The 19,075-nt window shown below is 42.6% G+C and overlaps 1 protein-coding gene across 1 annotated transcript; it reads right to left on the bottom strand.

Annotated features, from left to right (window-relative positions):
* Window positions 1-7,278: 7,278 nt before the first annotated feature.
* On the bottom strand, window positions 7,279-10,184 carry mlnr (motilin receptor). The gene is made up of 2 exons (XM_033976994.2): window positions 9,424-10,184; window positions 7,279-7,577 (listed from the first exon to the last, which is right to left on the bottom strand). The coding sequence occupies exons 1-2, from the start codon at window positions 10,154-10,156 to the stop codon at window positions 7,279-7,281; spliced, it is 1,032 nt and encodes a 343-aa protein (XP_033832885.1). The 5' UTR covers window positions 10,157-10,184.
* Window positions 10,185-19,075: the final 8,891 nt, after the last annotated feature.

The following is a 19,075-nucleotide window of genomic DNA, read 5'->3' as shown; positions in this document are numbered from 1 at the left end:
ACCTTTCTAGCAGCATACGTTTACGCCTACTTTAGTAATGTTTTTATTGAAGTAACAGTGCTCCTACTTGAGTAAAGGTTTTGGTTACCCTTCCCACTGTGAGTAAGTTTTAAGTGACAAAAACTTTATGTTGACAATATTAAATTTCAACATTTCAGATACCTTCAGATATTTTGTTTCTATCTTTTGAAAATACCAGATTTTGTGCATACATTAATATTTAGTCCTTCCAGTACATTAAATTAACTTCAATATGTTATACCCTGACTGTGTGGCGTTAACAGACACATGAAAAGAACATCACATTCAAATTCTACAGTTTAAATACAATTGAAAATAACTTGCTTCTATTATATTTGAGCTCTTCTGATTATATTGTGACCTGAATAATTGTAATTATTGTCCAACCTAATCATCTTGACATCCTTCGTCATCAAAGGCCCTGAATGAGCAAGAAAGAAAGCAATCTCCCTCAAGTAACCTCTGTCTGAGTTCTACTTCCTGTGGCTACAAGCATGGAAGGCAAAACAGGAAGTGAATATGCGTCTCTGATAATATGTGGAAACTGTGTGTGAGGGAAACTCGATAAAGGTTTCTACAAGGAAAAAACGCTTAGGCTTTTGATTAGTTGAAGCGTTTGGAAGTGAATTTTGCTTCTCTGCTCAACATGTTTTTATAATACCCTCGATATGGACATTTCCTGCTAGTGTGCATGGTAACATAAATATTGTTTTTGCTAGATTACTCAAAACTACTGTAGTTTAGCAAAAGGACCAGGTACAGTGTCAGACCATGCAAATCTACTTGGTTTAAGCATGAAATAAACTTAGTACCGGGTAAGGTTATTTCACGCTTTGTTATTGAGAGCAATTTAGGGTTGCAAAGCACTGGGCATTCTTATGGGGATCACAATAAATAAACTTGCTGTTTGATAATTGTGTGATGATGATGTAACTTACAGTGCATATACACATAATTCACATTTACTTTTTTTTGTCTTCCATTTAGATTATTATTGTGACTATCATCTGTCTTCTGATTGCAGTTCCTTTGAACATATGTAATATCTATGGCCTTGGGATACACTTTGGCTCCCACTTGTGGTGAGAAAGAGCTGTCTGCAAGTATCATAAATCAATATGTTAAATTCCCTTAGCCTGTAGTTCACCTAAAAGACTATTATTTCCAATGTGATGATTTAGGACAAACCTCCGCAGAATTCACATCACTGAAACTCTCTCCTTTGCTGCAATGAAGCATATCGGAACATCATTAATATTTAATCAGAAAAGACATTTGATATATTCAAACATTATTTATATTCTAAAGCTGGGCACTTTATGACACAGTGTTTACAGCGCATGCAGCATTGTTCTCTACTGTTGTAATGAAGAATATGCTTTTTATATTTACAGGTGCCACCTTTTCTGTAACATTTATTTAGAACTTTTTACAACAAACTGCCCCTCCCCGAACCGCCACCTTAACGTGGTGGAGGGGTTTGAGCACCCGAATGATCCTGGGAGCTATGTTGTCGGGGGCTTCATGCCCGTGGTAGGGTCACCCATGGCAAACAGGTCCTGGGAGACGGGTCTGACTAAGAGCGGTTCAGAAGCCCCCATGAAGACAGAAACAACAAGGCAAGCTACGTCGCCTGGACTGGCGTTACCGGGGCCCCACCCTGGAGCCAGGCCTGGGGTGGGTGCTCGACAGCGAGCCCCTGGTGGCTGGGCCTTTCCCCACAGGGCTCGGCCGGGCCCAGCCCGAAGGAACGACGTGGGGCCGTCCTCCTGTGGACCCACCACCTGTGGGAGGAGTCATGAGGGGTGGGTGCAGAGAGATCTGGGCGGCAGTCGAAGGCGGGGACCTCGACGACCGGATCTCTGGACATGGAGACTAGCTCTGGGGACACGGAATGTCACCTCGCTGGGGGGGAAGGAGTCTGAGCTTGTGCGGGAGGTTGAGCATTACCGGCTAGATATAGTCGGCCTTACCTCCACGCACAGCTTGGGCTCTGGAACCCAACTCCTTGAGAGGGGTTGGACTCTCCATTTCTCTGGCGTTGCCCGCGGGGAGCGGCGGCAAGCTGGTGTGGGCTTGCTCATTGCCCCATAGCTCAGCCGCCACGTGTTGGAGTTCACCCCGGTGAATGAGAGGGTCGCGTCCCTGCGCCTTCAGGTCGGGGACAGGTCTCTCACTGTTGTGTCGGCCTACGGGCCAAACAGCAGTGCGGAGTACCCGGCCTTCTTGGAGTCCCTGGGAAGGGTACTAGAGTAGGGTGGTGAGTCTCTGCCTCAAGTGGAGGAGTTCAAGTATCTCGGGGTCTTGTTCACGAGTGAGGGAAGGATGGAGCGTGAGACTGACAGGCGGATCGGTGCAGCGTCTGCAGTGATGCGGTCGCTGTATCGGTCTGTTGTGGTAAAGAAGGAGCTGAGTCCAAAGGCAAAGCTCTCGATTTACCGGTCATCTACGTTCCTACCCTCACCTATGGTCATGAGCTCTGGGTAATGACCGAAAGGACAAGGTCGCGGATACAAGCGGCTGAAATGTGCTTCCTCCATAGAGTGGCCGGGCGTACCCTTAGGGATAGGGTGAGGAGCTCGGTCACACGGGAGGAGCTCGGAGTAGAGCCGCTGCTCCTACACGTTGAGAGGAACCAGTTGAGGTGGCTCGGGCCTCTGCTTAGGATGCCTCCTGGACACCTCCCTAGGAAAGTGTTCTGGGCATGTCCCACCGGGAGGAGGCCCCGGGGAAGACCCAGGACACGCTGGAGGGACTATGTCTCTCGGCTGGCCTGGGAACGCCTTGGGGTCCCACCGGAGGAGCTGGAGGACATGTCTGGGGTGAGGGAAGTAGTGTATGTAAGGCGACAGTGAGAACCTGCTGCTCACTCAGAGGGCGATGAATGGAGCTCTGAGAGGAGTGTGCTGAGGATGAGTCAGCTCCAGTAACTTCTGTGTTTGCGCAGAACCAAGGCCCGGTGATTCATGAGTAAGGTCATGACGGCTCTTTTAAAAGAACAAGACGTACGACAGACACAAGCTGGAAAATTCTGCGTTCAATTTAGTCCAAAAATACTTTAATACTTTAATAAGGCCACTGAACAAAACCACGTACCAGGGCTGCACTATTTAACAAATCATACTATTTTTAATATGTCTGGAATGTTTTGCCGCTTGCCTCATGCTGGTATTGGCATATAAATGTAGTAAAGAGCTCACACATAACTGTTGTTTTAAATGAAACAAAATAATATATCCTTTTCAATGGTGGAAGAAGTACTTAATGCTGTTACTTAGGTAAAACTACAGATACAATTAAAAAAGTACTTAAAGAGTAAAAAGTTTTTGTTTTTTTCCCTAGCTGTTTTTAATCTGTATATTTTTATTTGCTCAAACTATGAATGTGTTAAAAATAAACCCCTCAGCCTTTTCAGCAGGTCTCAAACAATAATGAAAAATACTTTCACTTTTCAGACCTGTTTGAAAATGTAGCAGAGTACAAAGTACAGATACCTGCTTTCAAATGTAGTGATGTAAAAGTAAAAGGTATCCACTTTAAAATACACTTAAGTAAAGTACAGATACCTAAAATTTTTACTTAAGTACAATACTTTACTACTTTTACTTTGTTTTACGTTCCACCACTGATAATTTTATTAGGAGTATTTCGATATGGAATTTTAGCCAATATTCATCTGGCTGCTATGGCCAAAATATTTTCTAATAGTGATATTAACACAGAGGAATGCAATGACTGGCACAGTGCAGAAAAATATCACTGCCTAATATTGGCTGAAGTTGCCACCAATGCCAATATCGGAACCAATATATTGCCCATCTTTAATTTGTATTATAACCGTTTCTCATCCAAGCAATCAAGTACTGTCAATCTGGCCCTTCTGTCCCTAATCTTAACTCCTACTGCTATAATCCATATTTAATTATCGTTTCCCCAATTCAGCCCTGTTGCCGTCTGTATTGACAACATCTATGTGGTTTATTTCAATAGGATGTGCATTAAGCAAATACACTGTATATGCACATTCAGTATTTTCTGCCATGTTGATGTACCCGTCATCAAAGACGAGCAATCTACTTTGACATGTATTTTAACAATGTCAGTGTTTAGTTTGCACAACAAGATGTAGCGCGCACATTACTAGTACATAATTCAAACCGGTAAAAAACAAAAACAATGATTTCCCCATCGCAGATTTAATATTGCGTTTGTCTGGTCCTAAACCTCCTTAGACCTGCCATCACTTTGAATATATGCTAATACAGGCCCTTTAGTTGCCTGTTCTCATTCAAACTAATACAATATTTGTGTCACATTATCCAGGAGGAGCAGCACGTACACAGCCCTTAAACCCCAGGGCTCAGGTGGCCACGCACGAACCGAACACCCTGCTCTCAAACGTACACGCTTTTATGGGCATTCTGTTCCATCTAGTGAAAGGGACGGCCCCGTAAACAAACACTCACACATACGCAAATGTAATGTTCAAATCTGTGCAGGTGATATTCCACAGTTAATAAACTTGTACATGACGAATGAAAATGTAGAACATGTAGAACCAGCACGGGGACTACATGTCATCCACAAATGTAATCTTGAAGATGCATGTAGTTTAAACCACGATTAGGCTTTATAAATGTGCTGTGATGTTCAAAGTGGCAGATAGGCACATTAGCAACCACAGCTATTAACCAACGCCATTTAGCAAGAGGCAGCAGACTGATGATGATTGGGATGGGTGTATTGTGTGTAGATTAAAATATGAAATATGAAGAGAGTGCAGTAATTACAGTTATTTTACCAAGCAGTGGAAAAGAAAAGAAAATATATCCCATTCAAACATGAGGTGGTACAAATTCTACAGACTCTAATAAGTGGAAAAAAACCAACAAACAGTAATAACAAAGTTTATTTATTTGAGCGTAAATAACCTAAAATCAAACCTAGGTTGAGGCTCCAGTTGCTTTTATACATTCCCCTCTTACAGAACAGGACAGAACTCAGCAAACGGTGAAATTAAAGTTGTTACATACATTGAATGAATACAAATATTGCAATATAAACAGTGCCAGTACAAGACAATTAGATATGGAGTTTGATGGACTTTTTTTTTAATCATATCACTGTATAACAATCAAAGAGACAGCGACAGAGAGATTAATTCCTCTGTAGTTACATAAAAGTAGTGGAATAAAAACACAAATATAATCAAAATTATTATTTATGAATTCAAATACATCTTGAATTTTACTGACTGGGCATGAGTAAAGGATCTATCTGGTATCTGTCTAGCATGTAACCATAGCAACTGTAAATATATGCCATACACTCTATCTCCGTGGTTAACTCAATAACATCATTAGGAGAATGGAAGGGGTAATTTGTGAGGCAATAGCCAGGTCAGAGCTGAAGATGTGTGGGTTGGGCGAACACTAAACTTCAGTCATTACAGTTTGAATCTCACAGCGAGAAACATGAAGAATAACGGCAGAAAACCCAATCATCAAAGCAGAAGGGCTACAGCTCAGGCTCCACCAGCAGGGCCTACCTCTCTTTACACTAAGGAGAGCCCCTTATTGCTGGACCTGAAACTGCAGCTTCAGAAGGTCCTTCGAGGCCATCAAGAGGAGCTCCAGGCCAATACTAAACAAAGATAGAGACTGACGGACCTAGAGGCTGCGAACCAGGCTCCCCTGGTGCAGAACCTGAGTCGACAGCTACAAGAGCAACTCAACATCAACCAGAAACAGGCCCTCGAGAATAAAATTGAGGAGATACAGATACTGCTGATGCTATAGATACTAAGGAGACAATTGTGGAGTTTGGGCAAAACCTCCTAAAACTGAAAGACAAGGAGTGAGAAGAAATGCTAGTGCAAGGAAGACAGAAGGTTAATGAGAATGTGCAAGTCCTCTACAAGGAAAACTCAAATCTCCAGACGTATTCCTGAAAGCAGCAGGCCATTGCTGTAAAGAAAGAAGCTGAGGTGGAGCATCTTTCCAAAACTCAGCAAAAAAAAGAAAAGAGCATTTAGGGCTGTCCTTCAAGAGGCCAGTAAGGTTGAGAGCAAGGACAAGCTTCTGGTCAGCACACAACAGGAGCTCCAGAAGGAACAGGAGGAGAAGCAGGCCCTGCAGAGGCAGGTCCTCTCCCTTCTGTCTGCCCTATCTGGGATAAGCATGTCCTCTCCCAGGAGTCTGTCTCCTATGAGTAGAGGTAGACGGCTGCAGAGGCCCAGAACAAGGCACTGGAGCAGAGCCTGAACTCTGAGCGCAGCAAAATATAAGAACTCCAAAATGACTTGGACACATATGATGACTATGCAGCTGTGCTGGAAACCACCCACAAAGTCCTGGTGGAGCAGAACACACACCACCAGAATAACATAAAGGAGTTGACCACTGCTTTGAACCACAGTGAGGAGGGAAGAACATAAGCCCTCCTCAGATGTGACAAGCTGTTGATGTCCCTGAAGGAATCAGGTGACCAGCCTCAGCAGACCAAGGTCATAGTGGAGGAGCTCCAGGCTGAGGTGGACAAGAAGAACAAGAAGAGGAGAAGGTGGTTTAAGTGCAGGCAGTAAGCCACCCTCCATTCTGAACCTCACCCCATTTCAGACTGTGTCTGTAGATTTTGACTTTTTTCCACAGCAGATACTGCAAGTGGCTAGAACAAATAAGTTGAGGTAGGACACACACTGGTTCTGCATTGTAAAATGAGCTAGTACATTAGCAAATTCAAATTAGTCTAAATAAAGTTATTGGTTTAAATATGATCAAAGGATTGAATGAAAATGTATTAGTGTCTTACATGAGCAGTTTAGCAGTAGTTAGACTCAAAATACGTAATTTTTAACATAATTAATTAATATTAACACTACACTGGCTAAAACACATAATTAGAATTGGCATAATTTTATTAAGAGACAACATTTTACAAATAGCACAAACTGTTTTCCTTGGGTACAGTCTGAAACTTTTTTTAAGATATATTTTTGTCCATTTTCCCCTTATAATGCTTGTAAGCTTCACTGGCAGGCACTTGACATCAAAAGCACAACTTCAAAGTAAATTCCCATAATATTTTGCTTCTTTTTTTTGGTCACAAAATTCAGTAACATTAAATCTAGTCATTTCCCCCTCATTCAATTACAGTACAGTAGAACTCCTAGCATGAAAATTAAACCTGTCTATATCTGTATTAGCAGCTTTCAGCTCCCACCATCAGAAATCCAACATGGTGGCTCATGGAGCACCTTCAAACTCCTGTGAGGCTCTCCGTCATGTGCTCCACCACACATAGAGGCCTCTGTCTGCGCTGGGCCTGTCTGGACCTCTGCCGCAGCTGGAAGAGACGTTTGGCAGCCGCCCGATATTTCCTTGACATCAGGTTGTAGACCACGGGGTTGATAGAAGCGCTCAGGTAACACAGAACCATAGACGCCATGTTGAAGTTCTGACTCAGCATGGCCGTGTCGTAGTCGTCCACCTGCGCAAACAGGTTCCGTCCTATGTGGTAGGGCAGCCAGCAGATGATGAAGGCCAAGACCACCACCACTGGGGAGCACACACAAGGCAGTCAGTTACAGTGTTATTTGCAGCATAATATGCATTCAGGAAAGAATTGGACTTTGTCAAAATTTCCACATAACAATTCAAAATCTGTAGAAGTTTGTTCAGAAGGGGTTCTACATTTAATTATATTTAATTAGTAGCTAGTAACATGTAGCAATTAAAGAGTATCTGTTTTTCGATATTTTTGACAACCCTAAATGCAAATAAAGCAACACACTTGAATCTCATTTAAAATCATTTAATTCTTTTCCAAAACCCACAAGTGCTGCGCCCTTACTGTGATACATAGCAGTTGTTTGATCTTAGTCATTCATAATGGGACTGTGATTAAGAGAATGAGTTTAAGAAGCGAGCTGTGGCTTATGATCAGCTTTGACATTTATTAACGCATGTTCTGAAAATGCGGCCCACTCACAGATGTAAACACACTGACTCTTCCATTCACTGAATGCATGAGTCACCCATATCTATGTTCACAGTATTTCAAATGCTGAATATTGTTTTATTCTTGAAACCGTTTGGTAAGTGCAGTTATTTTAAAGTTTAAAACAACAAGTACACAAGTTCATCTGAGGTATTGGCAATCAACAAACTAAGCAAATACTATCACTGCCCATTTATTACATTTATCACTGCCCATTTATTAATTACTGAGTTTGCTGTCAGCTTTAATTACAAAATATACCTAAGATCTGACATATCCAGACCTGACATTATGGTTGTCAAAAAACAAACACAGTTAATAATCAATGCTATAATATGTTTCAAAACTACAGACTGTTTTGAACTAGTAGCAATACTGAATGAAAAAATACCTTTATTAGTTTTACAATGGACTGGATCTATATTAGAACTAGTTTTAGTTTAAAGCCACATGGTCATTTTTACACACTACTTTTACAATATATAATATATCATATATATCTATATGATACAAATATATGATTTACAAATATAATATATCAATATCAATACTGTACTGTTATCGAGTATCGAGTATATGATTGGGAATAGTCATTATTGAATGCAGGCGGCTGATGGCAATCTGATTTGGGATCCTCCAAATGCACAGAATGCTCACTGCTCTCTGCTAACAAGCTGCATTAATATAATCATGCACGACGTGTGATTATGTATTTGTATAATTCAGAGCCTGTTTACTGCTCTGTACGTCACCAGTGTGTGAGGCTGGCACAGTGTTTGCGTCATTGTATTTAAGCATCAGCAAAATATTTAACAATTATTTCCACAAAATTCTTAATATAGAAAAAATATTGTAAATCTGACATAATTGTAAAAACTAAAATAGTCAATATTGATCAAATGCAAAAATTTACATGAGCCTAACCAGAATGTAGTATGTTTCCAGGATTCTGGAAAGAAATGGGGCACCTACATATGCTTCTGCAGAAATTTTACCACTTGCCTTGAGGTAAAGTACTACTAACCAGTTGGGCATAGTGTTATTGTATCCTTGAGCAAGACACTTCACCCACACTGCATTTGACTTTGTGGCTGTTGGTTGTTGGTTGTTGAAGAGGCTGTTGGCTCAGATTACCAGCCACACTATCAGCACCAGTGCATAGTAATATGATATGAAGGTCTTGCATACTGATAATGTCATGAAATAGTGATACAGATCAAACTTATAACCATCTAATGACATATTTTTAATTAGTTGTAAAACCACAGGCTCAATTATATTAATGTAAGAAACAGTGAATACCTATAGCCACAAAATGAAACAACCAAAGTGTAATTTTATGAATTAGAAATAGTTGAAATATAATTGATACAATATTGATTGAGCAGTGTATAACCCACTGACCTAGGATCTTGACTGTCTGCCTGTGCGACCTCTCTCGGGCCAGTGCACAGGGGCCCTGCATGTCGCTCTTGCTCTTCCACAGCTTACAGCCGATGGAGCCATAGAGGAAGATGAGGCAAAGCATGGGGCAGAAGAAATATGTAGTGGACACCCACAGCATGATGTGCAGCTGTCCCGAGCTGATGGCGTCACTCGTGTGCTTACACTGCCCTGTATCCAAGTCCGGGTGTGTTTCGTTCTCATACTCCACCCCGACCAGAAAGAGTGTGGGAGCGGCAGACACAAGTGCAAACCCCCATAAGGCCAGGATGATGTACTGAACTCTCCTCCTCGTCACCACCACTTTGCTCTTAAAGGGGAAGCTGATGGCCAGGTAGCGCTCGATGCTCAGAGCTGTGATGTGGAGGATAGTTGCCGATGTGCAGCCTTCAAAGATGTAGTGGTAAAAACGGCACACGGCCTCGCCGAACAGCCAGGGCACATACTTCCACAGGCGGTACAGGTCAAAGGGCAGGCACAGGAAGATGATGAGATCGGACACGGCCATGCTGGACAGGTACAGGTTGGTGGTGGTCTTCATGTCCTTGGAGTGCTGGATGATGAGGATGGTCATGGTGTTGCCAGTGACGCCCACAATGAAGATGAGCATGCAGATGACGGTGACCGGGATGAGGGTGGAGGTGGGGAACAGGGAGCCCTCGTAGTGGTGGTCATCCCAGGTGTACTGCTCCATGTTGGGCGACTCTACCTCGGGGTGGCCCCAAGGCATGTCTGGTTAGCTGCGTAAGGGGAGAGGTGAGATGTCCCATGTCAAATATTTGTGCAATTTTATATCACAATTATTGATATCAAAATAGTGACCCCAAGTACTAACTAAACTAGATGAAGTCTAGAACTGAGTAGAGTGATGTAAGGTACACTTTATTGTCCCTGTAAAGATATTTGTCCCCCTTCATTTGACCCATGCTGCTGGGATAACCTGTCAGGAAGAGTGCGCGCTACAGTGTCGCACCTGGGGATTTGGGATGCCCCAAATGTCTCCAAATGTGCTCGTCTTGGTCAGGACTAGCTTAACTGGAAGATTTTACCTATTGCGAATGTCTTGGGTTGATGGGGGAAACCAGAGTGCCCTAAGGAAACCCACCCAGACATGAAGAGAACATGCAAACTCCACACAGATACAGAGAAAACATGCAAGCTCCACACAGAAAGGCCCAACCAGTATAGAAAGCATGTATGAAAGTATATTTTATTTGAAAACTATCGAATCACTGATTACATTTTACTTGTAGTGGCTTATCTTTCAAAATATGCAGTCAGTTATCTTCCTCTAGTGGCAAAGCTTATTCTCTTTGGGCTGCTGAATATAACTCGAGAACTTCCTTATAGATGGACAATAGCTCATCCATACCTAGCCCTGACTGACTGTGTTTCATGTTCCCCATTCATACTGAGATCCAAGACTTTTATGAATTTGCTTTGTTTGAATTAATGAAGAGGAGGAAAAGTCACATCTCAAGGAGGCAAAATCATCAAATTGCTCATTTCAAAATGGGAAAATACGTTTTTCCCATTTGAACATAAATTATCTAAAACAGATGAAACAGTGAACGACATTATTTAATATTGGGTTAAAATGTCCAACTTTACATATAAGCAAAAATATTGGCGTATGAATTACACTGAATTGCACGCATGCTAAGAATATCAAATAATAATAGGTGGGTTTATACTCAAATTTGCCATTAAGTAATAGGTTACATTGATTTGCCAGAAATAAATTATAAATATGACAGCGTACCTGTGGCAGTATAAGTCATGGTACCATAAGAGCCAAACATCATCAGTCAATATCTTTACCTTTTCAGGGATCCAGATGTCCACTTTCACAATGCCAGTGAGCACCAAAGCAGCAGGATGGTGAGTGTCCGGGTTAGTCCTTGATCCAAAAGACAGTCCAGCTCCAGTGAGAGGAGAAAGAAGAGCAGAGCACCTCCTCCTCCTTCTAAGCAGGACCCAAAGGAGTCAACAGGCGGGTGGGGGTCTGCGTGTGTGTGTGCGTGTGTGTGCGTGTATGTGCAACTCATCCCCATAATCAAATAGTGACAGGACAGGCCAGAGAGGTTTCACCCATTGTTCTTTTCAGGCGGTAAAGAGAAGTGCAAATTTGGTATTAAATGTGTTAAAGTACATCAGTCTAGTTTAAAAATATATATTTGTCGACAAATCTGTTCAATCCAATGTATTTATATAGCACATTTTATAAACATTCTGCACAATTTACTAGTGTTGTCACAATACTAAAACGTCAAACTTGATTTTGATACTAAGGAAAAGACTCGATACTCAATACCGATTCCAATACCACAATCGCAATATAGAATGTGATTTTCAACATTAAATTGTACATTTTTCTTTTGTATTCCCATGTGGCCTTATATCTGTGTAATCCTTCAGTGGTCCATGTAGGTTCCATAGTGATCCATGGGTGTATACTAGTCTATGTGGTCTTATACTTTTTTTGGTACAGCTCAAGATCATACTAAAGCTATTCAGGAAAGGTTCATATCTGTGAATGTGAGTTATTTAGTATCGATACCTGCTCGAATGCATATTTAGTTTTGATCTAGTTTTAGTATCAGTTTGTATCAGATTTTCAATACTTTTGAAAATTCTAATATACACTCACCTGAAGAATTATTAGGAACACCACACTAATACAGTGTTTGACCCCCTTTCACCTTCAGAACTGCCTTAATTCTATGTGGCATTGATTCAACAAGGTGCTGATTCATTCTTTAGAAATGTTGGCCCATATTGATAGGAGCATCTTGCAGTTAATGGAGATTTGTGGGATGCACATCCAGGGCACGAAGCTCCCGTTCCACCACATCCCAAAGGTGCTCTATCGGGTTGAGATCTGGTGACTGTGGGGGCCATTGTATCATTGTCATGTTCAAGAAACCAATTTGAAATGATTCGAGCTTTATGACATGGTGCATTATCCTGCTGGAAGTGTCCATCAGAGGATGGGTACATGGTGGTCACGAAGGGATGGACATGGTCAGAAACAATGTTCAGGTAGCCCGTGGCATTTAAACGATGCCCAAATGGCACTAAGGGACCTAAAGTGTGCCAAGAAAACATCCCCCACACCATTACACCACCACCACCAGCCTGCACAGTGGTAACAAGGCATGATGGATCCATGTTCTCATTCTGTTTCCGCCAAATTCTGACTCTACCATTTGAATGTCTCAACAGAAATCGAGACTCATCAGACCAGGCAACATTTTTCCAGTCTTCAACTGTCTAATTTTGGTGAGCTTGTGCAAATTGTAGCCTCTTTTTCCTATTTGTAGTGGAGATGAGTGGTACCCGGTGGGGTCTTCTGCTGTTGTAGCCCATCCGCCTCAAGGTTGTGCGTGTTGTGGCTTCACAAATGCTTTGCTGCATTCCTCGGTTGTAACGAGTGGTTATTTCAGTCAACGTTGCTCTTCTATCAGCTTGAATCCATTCTCCTCTGACCTCTAGCATCAACAAGGCATTTTCGCCCACAGGACTGCCGCATACTGGATGTTTTTCCCTTTTCACACCATTCTTTGTAAACCCTAGAAATGGTTGTGCGTGAAAATCCCAGTAACTGAGCAGATTGTGAAATACTCAGACCGGCCCGTCTGGCACCAACAACCATGCCACGCTCAAAATTGCTTAAATCACCTTTCTTTCCCATTCTGACATTCAGTTTGGAGTTCAGGAGATTGTCTTGACCAGGACCACACCCCTAAATGCATTGAAGCAACTGCCATGTGATTGGTTGATTAGATAATTGCATTAAGGAGAAATTGAACAGGTGTTCCTAATAATCCTTTAGGTGAGTGTATATATTACTAGTTCTCCTTCAAAGCAATAAAACTAGACAAATGAAATAAGAGCAAATGCATCCATAAATAAAAAGCACAAACCATTAAAATAAATACAAGAAACAGAGGAGACCCTAGTCTTCATTTCAGCTGAATCTCACGCCATGTTGAATGGAAAAGACTTCAAATTTGATCAAACTTAAGGCACTACATTATGTGAAAAAATGGTGAATAGTTAAATCAGTTACTCAATCCATGTGTTCATTTTGGGGTGAGTTTTTGCAATCCTAATTTATTTTGATCTCACTGTGTAATACATAAGCACTTTCTGTTTAGAGTTTTTATAGTTACTGTATTAATTTAAAGTAGTAACCTAGCCTGAATCATTTTGAGTAAACTATTTGTTAGTCCTCCTCTTGGGTCTGGCCTTGACGTGGCGAGGGGGCTTGTTTGTTCCCGGGACCTTGGAGAGCGATACCATCGGGAGCTTGCTCCTGGTAGTGTCACCCTAAGCGGGCCGGTCTCCAGGGTAGGTTCCAGACGAACATAGACCCCAGCGTGTCGGTACGCTGTAAGGTGGCAGCCCCACCAACCGACTATCCTGCGGAGGGCCAACAACCCACCCAGGAGAAATCCTTTTGTTACGAAACCGACCAGAGAAAGAAGCCGGACTGCCCAAAACGGTAATGGACCCCAGCCCGCCCCCGACCAACGAGTATGGATCAACCTTCGTCGTAGGACCCGTGGCGCAACATGGAATGTCCAGACACTCCTTCGCCCCGGAGCCGCCACCCTGCTGTCCCGAGAGCTCTGCCGCTACAACATCACCCTTGTGAAGTCCGATGGCAAGGCAGTGGCGAAACAACAGCAGGCAACCACTGCTACATCTGGAGTGGCCCCGAGAGACGGACAGGCCTTTATGGCGTGGCTCTTGCCATCCCAAAGGCCCTCTGTAAGTGCCTCTGGACAGCTGGACACCTCTGAACGACAGACTGCTGTCCGCCCGCTTTCTCCACCAACATGGCAAGATGACAGTAATTGTTGCCTATGCATCCACCGATGTCACTGATGAGGATGCGAAGGATGCCTTTTTTGACCAACTCCAACAGGCTGCCAACCAAGCCCCACCGCACGACATCACCATCATTCTCATGGATGCCAACGCCACTCTATCTAGCTGCGACCGGCCCGCAGGCTCACCTGTTGGCACAATTTTTGCTGACAAGATCACAAACGACAATGGCAACCACCTTCTCCTTCTCTGCCACCAGAACAACCTCTGTGTTGCCGATACCTGGTTTCCCTGGAAACTCATCCATCACTGGACTTGGTACAGCCCAGATGGCAGAACCAGGAAAGCGCTGGACCACATCCTTATATCTCGACGCTGGAAGTCGTTTGTCATCAACTGCCGTGTCTATAGAGGAGCAGAGCTTGGCAATACCGACCACCGCCTGCTGGTGGGCCAGCTTAAGCTAAAGCTGTGAGCCAACCAGCACACCAAGACCCCGCCTCGCCTGGACTCCTCCCTACTCACTGATCCAAATATCGCTGCAGACTTCAGCCGCTCTGTCCGCCGTACCTTCGATGCCCTGGCCCCAGACAAAGTGACCGACTGGACAACCTTTAAGGAGAGCGTCATTCAGTCAGCTCACAATGCCCTCGGATGCTCACGATCTTCCCCGAAAAAGCCCTGGATATCAGAGAGGACACTTAACATCATCGACCGCCAGCACGAGGCCCGACTCCGGGACGACCTCCCGGAGTATTGGCGGCTGAACTGCCTGCGCAATGTGGCTATAACCGAGGACCGTGAGAGGTTCTGGAAGGCAGAAGCTGAACACCTAGAGTCTGGGGCCAACAACAACAACATGTGCCGGGTGTTTAGTCTGCTGTGCCAAGCCCGTAATGGTCCACGCATCAAGACAGCTCTGGTGAAAGATTCTGATGGCCACCTCTTAACAACTGAAGCATCCTGCCTCGAACGCTGGAAAGAGCACTTCACCCTTCTCCTGCAGCACAACTCCATTCCGGCTGATTCCATCATCCCAGCCACTGCAAATGCCGTATCCACCAGCAACGCTTGCAGCACAGACCCTCTCACCCCAGAAGAAGTCAGAGCTGCTCTGAATAAAATCAACAACAGGAAGGCCTCTGCTCCATAACTGCTGAGATGCTAAAATCTGGTTGTGATGGCATTGTCGAGTGGCTCACCCCCATATTCAATCAGGTGTGGGAGACAGAGAGACTTTCCAGCGACTGGACCAGAGGGGTTATCCTACCCTTCTGGAAGCACAAGGGTGACGGGCTAGACTGCTGCAACCACAGAAGCATTACCCTTCTCTCCATCCCCGGCAAGCTCTTTACCAGGATCTTGCTCACTCCACAACTGACCACATCTCCGCCGTTTTGCTGATAGAGAAGACCTATGAATTCCGTAAAGACCGACATCTCTACATCGGGTTCATAGACCTGAAGGCTGCCTTCGACACTGTCTGCCATGCTTCACTGTTGAGTACCCCACAGGCCCTTGGAGCACCACCCAAGATCGTCGCCCTACTCAAGTTGCTTTATAGCAACGCACAGAGCTGTGTCCGCTTTAACGGCAGAGACTCTGACTGGTTTTCCATCTCCAGTGGTGTCCGTCAGGGCTGCGTGGCTGCTCCCAACTTCTTCAACTGCATCATTGACCACCTGATGCTCAAGGTCTGTGAGCGGGTCCCCGGAGTGTCCTTTGGCGACTACCATCTGACCGACCTGGATTACGCCGACGACACCATTCTGCTCAGCACATCCTACAGCCAGCTGAGAGACGCTCTGGGCATATACAGTGAAGAGGCAGGGAAGCTTGGCCTCCAAGTGAGCTGGGCTAAGACCAAATTTATGCATGTCGGTGATGGGCCAGATCCACACCTGGTCGGCACCTGGTCGGCTCAACGCGTGGGGACGGGATGCCCCCCTCCCCTTTGCTGGAGCCTTAGATAGAGATAGATATTTGTTAGTGATGTGACATTTGTGAACGAGTCAGCTCTTTTAACTGGCTCCTTGATGTGAATTGTTGGAACTGGATGTAATTTTTTAAAAAGAACCAAATCTTTTTCTCTCTAATTTGTATGCATTTTTCAAGTGATTAACTTTGAACCAACACAAGAATCAGAACAGAAGCAGAGTAGGCGACACAAGTGAGATGCTTTGTACACAAAAAACATATTTGACTTAATTATTATTATTATTTTATTATTAATAATAATAATAATAATAATAATAATAATAATAATAATGAATAATGTGAACAGAAATTTTTTTTTAATTGAATAAAGACAGTGGCTGCGATTACATGCACACTCTAAATCTGATTGGTATCCAAGTTTTTGAGTTATTGAATTATTATTAAAATGATCATCACATTTCTTTGTGATCATGGTCTTTCTGATTACTCGCATCAGATTTGTTTTTTTCCATGACATTTAAATGTCCAGACATCAGGTCATAATTAGTTGTTCATGTAAATATAGCCGGTCTGTAGTGGTCAGATTTTTACCACAACGTTCTGGCGTTACAATGTACTTCATGAGGGCAACATCAAAATGTGCTAATTTATAAGGAAATAAGTTGGGTATAGCAGCTTTAAATGTACTTTGTGTTGAGTGTGTTTCCACATGTTGTCCCCCTCACACAGGTGGTCTGGAACAGGTCTCACAGGGGTCTCAAATGTCCAAAGCAAATTCTCAGCACAAACACTGACCAGCCCGTCCTGAATTTATATTTATTTTGACCTCCATTAGCTGTGGAAGCTCAGCTGTTTTTCCTGGAGTCATTTTCTCATTCATGGAGTATTTACATGAATACTTGACATAATAATAACAAACACTTTAAAATAAAATAAAATGCATAACAATAAATAAATTTGTCTTTGGGGCAGTACTGTTTTGTGAGAAGACACCTTTTCAGGAGAACTCGAAAGTGATTAGTGCTTTTTCCATGGTTTGTTTTTACTTTTGGCTAATTTAAGTCTGCCCTGTGTGGCATGTCATAATGATGCCCATCAGAACTAAAGCAAAGCTCTTGATAATACACATTTGGTCATTTAGTTACTTCAGTGGTCTTGTCAGATTAATTAATGTCAGATTACAATGTCAGATTAAGTAATGAAGCTTTAGCTGTCTTTTACCTTTAACCATGACAACACAGAATGCATCCAATTTACATTCTGTATGTGCATCGAAGAGCATATCGAGCTGCCTTGTTTTGGACCATTTTATCTCCTTTGTAATTGTGAAAGTACAAGTGTTTTTATAACATTTGTAACCATGTTCAGAGATAGCAAATGGGAACATCTTCTAACCATTATGAGACTCCTGCCCATCCTACGTACTATAGCACTGATGTGTTTAGACCAGGACATCAGGTCATCAGCCTTTACTCCAGCTTGGCCAGTTGTACCTGCTCAACATTTGTATCTTTCACAATAAGGCTTAACTCGGGCTCATCCCACAGCAAACATCTGCTTCCAAACAGTACTTTTTCTCTTGTCAATATTTAGAGCTAATTTGTTGTTTACGACCCTCTCATGCACAGATTTGAATTCTTCCATGTAGACATTTTGAAGTTCTTCTATTGTAGTCTGTGATGAATACATTGTCGAGTCATCAGCATAGATTTTTGTAGATTTTTCTAACATTAATGGCAAGTCATTTGCATATATAGAAAACAGGAGTGGACCTAGACAGCTTCCCTGTGGCACACCACAGCAAACATACCTTTCATCTGAAAAGGTCCCATTAAAGAAGGCATTTTGTCTCCTGTTTTCTAGATAGCCCTGAAGCCAAACTGATGCGGCTGAGCTGAACCCATAACATTGCATTTTTCAAAACACAAGGTTGTAGTCGATAAGATCAAAAACGTAACTAAAATTGAATAACACTGCTCCTGCCAACCTCTTATTATCAAATGCTGTAAGCCAATTGTTTGTCATTTGAGCCATGGCCAAAGTGGTCGAATGGCCAACCCTGTAAGCATGCTGAAAGTCAGTATTTCTTATTATTGTCTGAAAAATCATTCTGAATTTCTTCAAAGACTATCTTCAGAGTTGGCAGCAGACTAACTGGTCTATTGTTAGGCCCACACAAGGGTACATTTGTGCTCTTTGGTAATGGTACAGTTGATGCGGTTTTCCAAGCTAGATAGATACTATTCTGTAGACTCAAATTTAAAATACCAGTTATTGGAACGTTAATTATGTTTGCCACTTGTCTCAGTTTCTGAGTCAATATTATCCACACCAGATGGTTTTACATTGTAATAATATGTTTTCTTCTTGACTCTCTATCTCTTCAACAAATTCAAAATCACATTTCTTTCCTGCCATAATTTTATTTCTGTTAACATTTGTGCCTTTGTGTTGTGTGTGTGTGTGTGTGTGTGATGCATTTCACCTCAAAGCTTATCACTGATCTCACAAAAATAATAACTTGATAATGTGCTTGTCAGAAGCTGCCCCTGCCCCTTCAAGAAATCATGGAGTATATTTGACATTCATTCCCAGCAGGCTATTTATAATACTTTATCATTTCTTGATGTCATGTTTATCGTTTTTAATCACATTTTCAAACTTCAACTTTCTTTTCGTTTAGTACGTTTAGTCACATTTCTCAATTTCTGATTCATATTTAGAATTGTTTGCACCTTTTTACCTCATCTCTTTGGGCCATATAGTCCTTCAGTTCAGCATCTAACCAACCAGCACTGGTTTTCCTGTTCTTTTTTATCAAAGGAGCATGTTTATTACT

This window comes from Periophthalmus magnuspinnatus, chromosome 13 (assembly GCF_009829125.3).
Source record: "Periophthalmus magnuspinnatus isolate fPerMag1 chromosome 13, fPerMag1.2.pri, whole genome shotgun sequence".
NCBI lineage: Eukaryota > Metazoa > Chordata > Actinopteri > Gobiiformes > Gobiidae > Periophthalmus > Periophthalmus magnuspinnatus.
The sequence above is the reverse complement of the archived record's forward strand: the minus strand, read 5'-3'. Positions and strand labels throughout refer to the sequence as shown.